The sequence below is a fragment of the Camelina sativa genome, chromosome 8 (genome assembly GCF_000633955.1).
Source record: "Camelina sativa cultivar DH55 chromosome 8, Cs, whole genome shotgun sequence".
Taxonomy (NCBI): Eukaryota; Viridiplantae; Streptophyta; class Magnoliopsida; order Brassicales; family Brassicaceae; genus Camelina; species Camelina sativa.
The window spans coordinates 1,572,050-1,583,940 of NC_025692.1; the positions used below are offsets into that span (position 1 = coordinate 1,572,050).

General features: G+C 37.4%; 4 protein-coding genes across 4 annotated transcripts in view; 2 read left to right on the forward strand and 2 right to left on the reverse strand.

Annotated features, from left to right (window-relative positions):
• On the reverse strand, positions 108-1,239 carry LOC104705556. Its single transcript, XM_010421572.1, has one exon. The coding sequence runs from the start codon at positions 1,096-1,098 to the stop codon at positions 265-267; it is 834 nt and encodes a 277-aa protein (XP_010419874.1). The 5' UTR covers positions 1,099-1,239; the 3' UTR covers positions 108-264.
• LOC104705557 lies at positions 3,931-5,839 on the forward strand. The gene is made up of 4 exons (XM_010421573.1): positions 3,931-4,672; positions 4,914-5,154; positions 5,247-5,364; positions 5,454-5,839. The coding sequence occupies exons 1-4, from the start codon at positions 4,059-4,061 to the stop codon at positions 5,543-5,545; spliced, it is 1,065 nt and encodes a 354-aa protein (XP_010419875.1). The 5' UTR covers positions 3,931-4,058; the 3' UTR covers positions 5,546-5,839.
• LOC104705558 (glucose-6-phosphate 1-dehydrogenase 2, chloroplastic-like) lies at positions 6,036-9,096 on the forward strand. Its single transcript, XM_010421574.2, has 9 exons — positions 6,036-6,454; positions 6,635-6,864; positions 6,977-7,071; positions 7,233-7,347; positions 7,474-7,679; positions 7,766-7,915; positions 8,007-8,127; positions 8,203-8,432; positions 8,504-9,096. Exons 1-9 carry the CDS (start codon positions 6,256-6,258, stop codon positions 8,952-8,954), a joined length of 1,797 nt encoding a protein of 598 aa, XP_010419876.1. The 5' UTR covers positions 6,036-6,255; the 3' UTR covers positions 8,955-9,096.
• The window catches only part of LOC104705559 (photosynthetic NDH subunit of lumenal location 5, chloroplastic), a 2,385-nt gene continuing 275 nt past the window's right edge, over positions 9,782-11,891 (reverse strand). The window contains exons 2-7 of the mRNA XM_010421576.2: positions 11,621-11,833; positions 11,322-11,475; positions 11,142-11,230; positions 10,530-10,584; positions 10,307-10,392; positions 9,782-10,044 (exon numbers count right to left, since the gene is read on the reverse strand). Coding sequence (XP_010419878.1) covers positions 9,886-10,044; positions 10,307-10,392; positions 10,530-10,584; positions 11,142-11,230; positions 11,322-11,475; positions 11,621-11,833 — 756 coding nt within the window. The 3' untranslated portion in view covers positions 9,782-9,885. The remainder of the gene's footprint in view (positions 10,045-10,306; positions 10,393-10,529; positions 10,585-11,141; positions 11,231-11,321; positions 11,476-11,620; positions 11,834-11,891) is intronic.

The window sequence follows — 11,891 nt, forward strand, 5'->3', positions numbered from 1 at the left end:
TCTCTCCCGGACTATTTCTTTTAACCACAATATCAATCACAGTAAGACTTGAGCTATATGGTTAGAGAATCTGATGAACAGAAGAAATATTGGAAAAAATATTTCCATAACCCAAAGTCATACTATCTTTTAAGAGAAAAGAAAATAAAAAAGCATATGAAGATTGAGATTATTTTTATTTTCTGAAAATAGCAGCACAAACAACAACAGAAAATTGAAAAAAGCATAACTTTTTTTTATTTTTTTTGCCGATGATGCTTTTGTTTACGCGTTCGGATTCCAAAGCCTCCAAAAATTGGAATTGAACAAACCCAACACGTCCGGCAATACCTTCCTCGCTAAGCCCTTGTGTCCCGTCACACTCCCCGCCGCCGCCGTCGGATAAACCACCACCGTCGATTCTTCTTGAACAACTTCATCCTTCTCCGGCTCATCTCTTTCCCCCACCTCAGCTTCATCACTCAATCTATCTGGTGATGATGACGACACGTGTTGGCTCTCGGAAACAACAGTGGAATCTTCGGTCATTGGCTCCTCCTTATCATCATCACTGACCCGAAGACCACCCGGTTTATCCGAATCAGTGACCCGGCGACCCGGTTTCTCTTTCTTCTTACCTCTCTTAGATTTGTTGCGAGAAGAAGCAGCAGAGTTACCATCTTCACCACCAGCAGTGAGATGATGGTTCTCGAAAGCTTCGATGATTTCATGGATAAACTCACGGTTCGGAGACGAATCCCAACGGAACCAGTAGTTAGTGTAACAATCGAAACACTCACAATCGAATACTGGTGGTTTGTGTTTCTTGCTAGATTTGTTGTTTCTGTTGCTGCTGCTCTTCTTCTTCTTAGCCGAAGAGGAGCTTCCTCCTTCTCTATCGGAAATGGTGGTTCCTCTTGTGATTAGGTAAGCAAGAACTTGTCTGTCTTCAGCTGATAGAACTGACACCAGAACCAAAATCGTCGCTGGTAAAAGCTTCAAAACAGAGAGAGAAGAATCATCATCTTCATCATTGTTGAGATGGGTAGTTGAAGATGATGATGATGGAAGAGGAGGTGGTGGAGATGGGTAAACTTTTCCTTTCTTCTTCATTTTCATGGTTTCTTTTTTCTTTTCTTTTTTTTCTTGGGAGAGACGATGAATGATGATGAACAGTCCAATGTAAGTGGAGAGAGATTTAGTATTTGTTTTTCTATTTTATTTATATTTTTCAGATAAGGAAGAGACTGAAGAAAATAAATGTAATATAAACTGTACTGTTTTTTTATTTATTATAGAGAAATTATGAGTCCAAATTATACGGCCCACCTCACTCAGCTTTTTTTTGTTTTTTAATTTCTTTTTTTCAGTAACCCATGCAAAGTTTTTTTGCTTTTTTATTCTTTTCTTACCATACTTTTTTTTTTCGTCGTATTCTTTGGTTACAAGTGAAAAAAAAAAAAAAAAAAGTAAAAGTAAAAAACTTACCACATTTATGTTTATTTTCTTAACACGACTGTTTTATTGGTTTAAAGTATACAGACAATTTGCTATTTTTAATAGATGCTTTATAAAAACATGAAAATAGTGACATTGTCTTGTCACCTCTGTTTAATTTTAATGGATGCTTGCTTATTCAGATGTTAGTAAAGTAATTTACTTTAAAGCCTTGAACAGTTGTTGGATATTGATAACCACCTATTTTTAAATTCCTCATATCTTCTTCTTCTTTGTTGTTTTTGTCTTGATCGGTCAATCATAGTGTAAAACAACGAGAACGTTGGACATATTTTTGCTAATATGTTAGTTATAAATTCATGTTGACCAAACCAAAAACAAAAAAAAATTATCTATATTATTATTTTTAAATATATTTTGTGTTATACTCTTAAGTTTTGGTTATTCAATTTATTTTATTTATAATATTAATTTTTAACTATTTTCTTCAAATAACAATTTCTAGAAAATCATTTAATGGAACTATTTAAATTAATCTAATTTAATACATTTATTGCCATAAATAGCTTGACAACATCTATACATTTCGATTTTTCCAAAAACAACTCTACGCATTAATTTTTAATCCCATAAAAATTTTCAAACCTATTTTAATAGATCTTTAGAGACTATATGATCTCTTAAATTTAAATGACACAGTCGAGTTTGAGTAACAAATAATTACAATCGCAATAATTATTATAACGTTAATAAAGTTCACAAAAACGAGAAACTGAATAATCGGGTATATTTAACTTTAACATCAAGAAAAATATTTAATATAATATATACCGTGTTAAGAAACTGAATATTATTATGCGATAATGTTATCAACTCAAATAAGAAAACACTAAAATCTCTCTTTTATTGCTAAGGATCATAAACTCCTTACTCATCAAGCATTTTTCATGTATAAATATCAACTTCACAAACAAAACACAACACACAACCAAAACCACTAATATGATGGTTTTGAAACACGGATTAAACCACTAATATGACGGTTTGTTGATATATAGCGGGACATGTTATTAACATGACGGTTTGAATTAACATTAGTATAAATATAAAATATTATTAATTCGGTTTTGAAACACGGGTTAAATCTTCCTTTAATTATTTGGTCAATACCACTAATCTAAGAATATTAGACATATTAAATCAGAGTAATTTAACTAAAATTTTGTAAAACAATTAAATCATTGGTAAAATTGTAACTTAATCCAACAATATCTTATAAATTGCATATTTATGTATTTATTTCCCCTATTATTGTTCTAATAATTGACAATCCAAACAAAATTATTATTTAATTAAACAAAACAAAATAAATATAAAAAATAACAAAAAATAAAAATGTTATTATTTTTAAAAAAAATTGTCTCGCGGTACACCGCACATTAAAATCTAGTAAATTTCTTAATTTCTGAGTAACAAATCTAGTAATAACAAATTTAAGCTTATCTTACCAAAAGATTTTAAATCATTCACAGCTGCTATTAATGATTAGCCTGTCTGCTGGAAGATGCTCTTTTACTTTCCTTTTTTAAGATTCGGATGGATTTGAGCTTTAATAGTATCTATCTACTTACCACACCTGGCCAGAACATGAACTTGAGGCCCGTCATCTGTGGGCTTTCAAACACAAACAGCCCATTCTATTCTGAACACATATCCAATACTCAGGCCTATCGAACTGAAATTGCATCCAATATTTTTGTTTTTATATCTGTGATGATTTTTAACATATGTAGAGATTGTTAGGTAAACAAATTATAAAGAAGGTAAAAACTTTGGTCTAGAAGGTCGTCCAATGCTTATGCCCCAATATAGCTTGGAAAAACTTGCCATTTACTGTATACTAAACATTATTAGGAGTTATATTAAAACATTAACTCATCGTCTTTATTGAGCAACTCCTTTTCCTCAATCCTCAAGGAGGATTTGATTAGTCAACCAATTTAACTCGAATAGGCAAAAAAAAGGAAGAGCAAGGATTTCCTTTTTTACTAGCCTACTGTAACGCGCGATTCACGACGTTATTCACGCCGTCCAAGACAAGTCCGCGCACATGTGGCGCAGAGCTTCTCGTTTTTTTTTTAAAAGCCCCCATCCCTGACACAGATCATACGTGTGAGAAAGATCTCTCATTGGTCAACTCCGTTACTAAAAGCTGATGTGTCTTCCTACAATTGGCAATCTACCAAAAAGGAGGCACCATGTGCACGTTAGAGTATGATGCGCCAGCTAATAAAACGACAGGATTCAATAAATAAAATAAAGATAGGTAAATATTGTGAGTGGCTTGGTCCACCGGAGCACGGTCAAGCCTCAGCCATTCGTTAGTGAGAGGGAGTTAAAGTAAACCACTTAGATAACGCCACGTGTTCATTTTCCTCTCCCGCGTTATAGTCTACACAGATCTAACCGTTAACTCCAACAGTCGTGTTCTCTCACCTCCCATATCTAGCCGTTGAGCCCAGTACCTGTACATCTCTCACTCTCTCTTCTTGCAAGTTTCGTTACGAAAGAGAACGAAGAAGAAGAAAGAACGAAACCTGCAGATTTGTTTGTAAGAAAAAATGGGAAAGCTTTTGTGTGATTCCACGGCGACATTTCAATCTCCTTCGCCTACGGTTCCTTGGAGAGAGCCTTCAACAGCCGCCGCCGTATCTCTCGACGACGTGGATCTTGTTGACCAATCAGCGGCGGCTGCGGCGGTCGAAGCGGTGGAGAAGACGATGGAGGCGGCGGCTACCGCGTGGGATGAGGTTTTTGGTCTTGAGGAGCAGCAGAGACAGCATCTTAGCCGGCTTCACGCGAGGGGTGTGCTGTGGAAGCATCCTGGCAAAGACGAATCCTCTGCTTCCGTCGTTTTCCGTCTCTCCCACGGCGGAGAGGTTTCTTCCGACGGGAACTGTCTTTTCACCGCGTCGCACAAGGCCATGGAGGCGCGTGGGATCGACGCGCGAGATTTGCGGCGGCGCACGGTGAGGAGGTTTTTGGAAGATTTCGGATCTGCGAGCGAGGGAGAGAAGGAGGTTATTACGGACGCGATTAGGCATATGTATTCGCCGGATCTGAAGAGTGGTTGGGGGATTCATATCGTTCAGGAAGAGAAGTTGTTGGCCAAGAAAGATGAACGGGAGACTCTAGATTCCGCCATTGAAGAGCTTATACAGATTGGGATGCAGAGGTACGTTAGCTCGTTTATGTTTGCTAACTCCAGATTCAGATCTGGTTTGAATGGATCTTGATGCTTAAGCATATACGTTTAATATGAATATGGTAATTAGGAAGTAAATGTAGCATTGTTCTTCTTGTCATGATTAAGAAAGTTATAAACTTTAGGTGAAATTATGCTTCTTTATAATCAATCTCATCAAGGGTTTGTATTGTTTATTGATTACTTTGTCTCTTGTTTTGTTACATTGCAGAGAAACTGCTGCAGAGTCAATCTACAGAGAGAGGTGTCTGCCTGTGAACGATGGACTTAGTTGGGCTAAGTACATGTCGATTTCAGGGTCATCAGAGGATGAGTATGACATTATCACCTTGCAGTATACGGAAGATGGGTTGTTATCTGTTGAAGAGAACCGAGAAGGACATGCAGCTGCGTTTGGGGATGATATTGCAATTGAATGTCTCGCCACAGAATTCAAACGAGAAATCTATGTGGTGAGTTGCTGCTTATCAAGTTTTGTTACTTGGTTGTGTTATTTTCCAAATTACATCAAAGTAAAGTTGTGAAATTTGTGTGCTTACTATAGGTGCAAGCGCATGGATCAGATGGGATGGTAGAAGAAGAGAACTGTGTGTTCTTCCTACCACACAAACCAAGAAGTGAAGTTCTTGAAGTCCCAGTCTTTCTTTTCATGAAAGGCACAGGTAGTTAATTAATAAAAACACCAACTTGATAAAATCTTTCTCTACATTTATATATGAATTCGGTACTAAAAACTATCTCATTGGTTCAGGTTGGTGCGGTGGTGGAGCAGACCATTACGAGCCATTGGTTGCGAGTCCATCTCCGCTGATATCTCATGAGAAAGTCGCCCTCGTTCTCTGATACTTGAGAGGAGGGTTTTTGGTAGTTTTAATATTGTTGTTGTTAGAGAGTACCACATGTTAGGGAGAGAGAGAGAGAGAGTTGTGCCCAGGTTATTGGCCTGCTGAGGAGGTTAAGCTGTTTTTATCAATTTGTAGCTTTGAGGAAGAGTATTGATTTTTTTCCATTATTGGTGATGGAAAACGGGAAATTCTCTTTTGTCTTTTTAAGGGGTTGCGGCTGTAACTGTAAACTGTAAGAGTGTAAACTCATCATTTTTGTTTTTGACTTCTTTGAAATGAAAAAAAAGTTTCCCAAAAATGAGCAGAATGAATCTTCAGCGTCCAACTAAATTAGCATCCAACCAAAATCAGTCCAAAGTAAAAACTACAAAACAAAAGAAAGCATCTTTGAGAAACGTATATTCGGAGGAGATCTCAAAAGTAAAAAAGTCCACTTGGGAAGGCTTATTGGTAAAAATAGAATTGAATAAAATAAGTTTCTGCAGTCAGAAGCCCTTCACGTAGCCATACCAGCACAACACAAACCCAGTGAGCAGTTTGTTTTAAAGACAAAAGACAACCTTTGGGAGATCTCAAAAGGTTTCTATTTGCAGAAATGCCCCTTTAAACCCACTTCGATGTTTCTTATGTTCTTCTTCTTTCCTTAACTAAAAATCTCATCTTTAAGCACCCCAAATCCTCCTTTCTCTCAGTAGTATCATTTTGAAGATGGCTGCTCTGTCTTCCTCCGTTACCTCCCGATCATATCGTTCCGGTAAATCGGCTTCTTTCTCACCGGTTAAAGGTAACCGACATCGATCACTCTCGTTCCTGTCTGCTTCTTCTCCTCGAGGAGGATTGAATATTCATGACCTCTGTGTCAGATTCCAGAGCAAGCCTGCTCGTGCTTCTGTTTTTATGCAAGATGGTTAGTTCGAGTCTCTCTTTGTCTTTCTGTATTTGATTTGATCGAATCTAAGTGCTGTAATTGAATTCTCTGATATCTGGAATTGTCAATACTTAGTCATGAAATCATTAGGTGTCTCTGTAATATTCATATCCAGCAATAGAGATATTGTTCTGACATATTAGATTGTTGTTATTTTAGGTGCAATAGTCACTGATTCAAATCCAACAGAGAATAAATCTTCTGTTAAAGGATTAAAAGAAGAGGTGTTATCAGTTCTATCTCAAGATTCAGCCAAGGTTGGAGCAGAATCTGATGGTCAAAACAAGTCAACGGTTAGTATCACGGTGGTTGGAGCCTCTGGTGATCTTGCCAAGAAGAAGATTTTCCCGGCTCTTTTCGCCCTTTACTATGAAGGCTGTCTCCCCGAGGTATTGCCAATAAGATGATTTTTCTTTTCCTCTATCATTTGCTATTTTGATTTTTGTCTGTGTGTGTGTTTTGCACTCCACAGCCTGATGATTTGATTTTGTCGTGTGGCAGCATTTTACGATATTCGGTTATTCTAGGAGTAAGATGACTGATGCTGAACTGAGAAACATGGTCAGCAAAACACTGACCTGCAGAATTGATAAGAGGTGAGCAATTGTAGCTCTTGAAGTTGCTGTTTTTCAGTCTAAAGACAATATTTTTTCCTCGGAGATTGCCAAGACAAGTCTTTATGTGCTTGTCTTTAGAGATGGGTTGTGAAGATTCATTACGTCTGTGTATTTATGCCACTGTTCCATCTGGATTTCAGGGCAAACTGTGGTGAAAAGATGGAAGAGTTTCTCAAGAGATGTTTTTACCATTCTGGTCAGTATGATTCTCAGGAACATTTTACTGAATTGGACAAGAAGCTCAAACAGCATGAGGTATTAATGTGTTCCACTGCCAAGTTTTCACCTTTCAACTTCTTGTCGACTGTATTGCTTTGATTGCTTTATATGTATATGTTCTCTTCAAATATCAGTAAAACTTCGTTTTCTATATTTTTGCAGGCTGGAAGAATCTCAAACCGCCTCTTTTATTTGTCTATCCCTCCAAATATATTTGTAGATGCTGTGAAATGTGCAAGCACTTCTGCTTCTTCTGTCAGTGGATGGACTAGGGTCATCGTCGAGAAACCTTTTGGTCGAGATTCTGAAACCTCGGCTGCTTTAACGAGATCCCTTAAGCAATATTTGGAGGAAGATCAAATTTTTAGGTGGAGATATGTCACTGAAAGCTTTGTTTCTCTTGTAATAATGATGCTATTGAATGCTGGGCTAATATGATAATTACAACTTACAGGATAGACCACTACCTAGGGAAGGAACTAGTCGAGAACTTATCTGTTCTTCGATTCTCAAACCTTATATTTGAACCGCTATGGTCAAGGCAGTACATAAGGAATGTTCAATTTATATTTTCTGAAGATTTCGGCACTGAAGGACGTGGAGGGTAAATTGCCTGTTTGCCATTATCTGGCTTTAATATCTCCTCTGCACTGAAAGCTTATGTTTCCTTTTCTGTTCTCTTATGTTTATTTCAGGTACTTTGACAACTACGGAATAATAAGAGATATAATGCAGAATCATCTGCTTCAAATCTTAGCCCTCTTTGCCATGGAAACACCTGTTAGTTTGGATGCAGAGGATATCAGAAATGAAAAGGTATATATCTTTTTCCCATACATTTTTGGGGTTGGTTCAAGAAAGGATATTAAGAAAGTCTCGTGCACAATTCAGGTTAAGGTGTTACGTTCAATGAGGCCAATTCGAATTGAAGATGTGGTAATAGGACAATACAAGAGCCACACAAAGGGAGGAGTCACATATCCAGCCTACACCGATGATAAAACTGTACCAAAAGGCAGTCTGACTCCGACGTTTGCAGCTGCTGCTCTTTTCATTGACAATGCAAGATGGGACGGCGTTCCTTTTCTAATGAAAGCTGGCAAAGCACTACACACCAGGAGGTAGTGTCTATAACTTCAAACTTGTGAAATTTTGCATATTTACACATATTACTGATAAGTATAATTTACAGTGCAGAGATAAGGGTGCAGTTCAGACATGTTCCGGGGAATTTGTATAACCGGAATACAGGTTCTAATCTTGATCGAGCTACAAATGAGCTTGTGATCCGTGTCCAACCAGATGAAGCAATCTATTTGAGAATCAACAACAAGGTCCCTGGTTTAGGAATGAGATTAGATCGCAGTAACTTGAATCTTCTATACTCAGACAGGTATTCAAAAGAGATACCAGATGCATATGAGAGACTTCTGTTGGATGCAATAGAAGGAGAAAGAAGATTGTTCATAAGAAGTGACGAGCTTGATGCAGCTTGGTCACTATTCACTCCATTGCTTAAAGAGATTGAAGAGAAGAAGAGAATCCCTGAGTACTATCCTTATGGCAGTCGTGGTCCAGTCGGTGCTCATTATCTAGCTGCTAAGCATAAGGTGCAATGGGGTGACGTTAGCCTTGACCAGTAAAAACACTTTCTTTGTTTGGTGTTGTCTCCTTTTCACTTTGATATAGATTAATCTTAGGATTCAAAGCTTTTTTCTACGTCTCTTTTTACAGCTTTAATTGGTCATTTGGTTCTGTACCATTAATAAAAATAAGTAAAGCAAAGGGGTTTTTCTTACTAAAGCAAAGGGGTTTTTTCTCTTATTTTCTACGAGGAAAAAAATGTCTCCTTGGTTGTGGTATTATGCGTCTGGTTCAGAGATATAATGTATCCAGAAAGGTTGACCAAATCAACAACCTAAGCTGACAGACAAACATGTGTTGATAGATTTAGAAAGTAGGCTTTATATACAGATGGATGGGAGATATGCTCAACAAATCCGCTGTAGCACACAGGTTAATTTCAATTGATGAAATCCGGGTTCAAACCTCGGCAGCGGAATATTTTTCTCTTATTTTTTCGTTATAATCTAAAATTAACGTGAAACACAATATCAGTTAGCTTTCTCTAATTAACCGAACTAATTGATCCGATTTTTTCTTTTGCAGTAAAAAAGTAACATATCTGTTGGACCGAGTCGTGAAACACAAGAGTTTTTATTGAGTTTGGGTTTCAGCAAATTCATTTTTTTTAATAATGTATCCAGAAAGGTTGACCAAATCAACCTAAGCTGAAAAACAAACATGTGTTAATAGATTTTGAAAGTAGGCTTTATATATAGATGGATGGGAGATATGTGCAACAGATCCGCTGTAGCACACAAGGTTAATTTCAAACTGATGAAATCCGGGTTCAAACCTCGGCAGCGGAATGTTTATTTCTTATATTTTTGGTATTCACGGAAGAAAATGATGTAAAGGAATTCAATCCATTCCACAAAAGAAAGCGTGTAAAATGCAAAACACATAGGCTCCATCTCATGTCTACAAGGTTTTAGTTTTAGATCTTAATACTTAAGCTTCAGACATTGGAAGTTGACCACAGTCTGCTATGACCACTTTCTTCCTGGGACGGTCTCCTCTGTCTGTCTCTTGTTCCTCTATCAGCTTCACCACTTCCATTCCTTCTATTACTTGCCCAAACACCACATGCCTTCCGTTCAACCATGACGTCTGTCCACATCATTTCTCATATTAATATCTTATACACTCAACTTAGCCACAAAGATTGGATAAACGTTAAAACCTAAATCCAATGTCAAGAATCGATTCTCTAGGTCATCTAATTGATTTCTGTATATAATACCCGTGTTCTGATGGACTGTGACGCTAGAGGATTACATTGAGCGAGATTCTTGCCTACTTATAAGATACTGTTTAACTTCTGATTTCAAATTAGTGCTTAACTAGAGAGAGATTTTTTATAAGTTTTTACCGTAACAGTGCAGATAAAGAACTGACTTCCATTTGTATTAGGGCCAGCATTTGCCATACTCAGAACTCCTGGTCCGACATGGGATACTGCAACATATTGCACATTATCACTTATCATGAAATATTATATAAGGGAGCATTCTGAGTATGAATGACAAAGCAAAGCTGGGCAGAGTGAAAAAAAGAAGGAAACAGATCTACATGTGAAATAAGGATAGACTTACACTTGAAATTCTCATCCTTGAATGTCCTGCCATATACACTTTTACCTCCAGTTCCCTGCTCAACAATTAGACTTCTGTATCATTATAATGAAATTATCCTAGTAGTTACTAGAATGAGCTTCGGTTTATGAGATGTGCAGAAACAGAATAATAACAATATAAGAGCTACAGCTAGCTATATATATCCAAGAAACGGTATATAAGTACCCTACCACAATTTAATGTCTCCAGCCCAGGTATTCCTTATATGAGAGAACAAAAGGGATAGTTGTTATAAAGCCACTGATATCAGGGCTTACTTTAATTGACCTTTGGCAGAAACTACATTCTACCCCACTACTTAGAACATATAGAGTGGGAGGATTCAGGGAAACTCCATGGCAGTAAGAAAGGGATTTTTGGATAGGAGCATACTCCACTCATTGTATCTTCTAAATTAGCTCAACACATCCACTGTCGGAAAATATACAATGGTGGAAAATATACTCCACTCAATGTGATTGTTTTATAACAATGTTTTTTTCAGGATTAGATAGTAACAGAATATGAAGCTAACAAAAGACAGAGAACCCTTGTAGCTATAAAGAATTCAGCCAGAAAAAAAAAACTCACATTGCCCTTCTCAAAGTCTCCTCCCTGAATCATGAAATCTTTAATGACACGATGGAATGTCGAACCCTTGTAGCCAAATCCCTTCTCACCTGAGCAAGAACAATCACATTCACTGACCGTATATAAACCACATACATGCGCAAAGGAACACATCCCATATGATATGATATTTGGACTTACCTGTGCATAGAGCACGAAAGTTCTCCACAGTTTGGGGAACATCATCACCATACAACCCAATAACAATCCTCCCAGCTAACTTTCCCACTGGATTTCCAACACTTATATCGAAATACACCTTGTGCGTTATCTTCGATTGGGGTTCGGTTACTAGCTGTGTAATACGAAATCCACATTATGATTCCAATAGCTTTTTTGGCAAATCTAATGAATAAACCCTAGAGTTTTAAGAATCAATGGACTCAAGAATTACAATTCCATCATCATACAAAGATTACGAGATGAGAGAATTTTCTAACCTCAGCATTCGATTGAACCGAGAAGCAGCGGTGGTTTCTTTTGGTAGAAGACGTATGAAGGAGGAGCGATGAGGCGTAGAAGGGAGTTGAAGACGAAAACGAGATTGAATCGAAGGCGGATTTGGTGCCGAATCGAAAAGAGGTAGATGTGAGAGCGGATGAATTGATCTGATAAAGTCTTCGTGGTGCAGGTGAGAGCGACTTCGGATTTGACTACGATAAATACCAAAACATAGGAGCATGAGAAGAAGAAGACGAAGAATCGCGACGG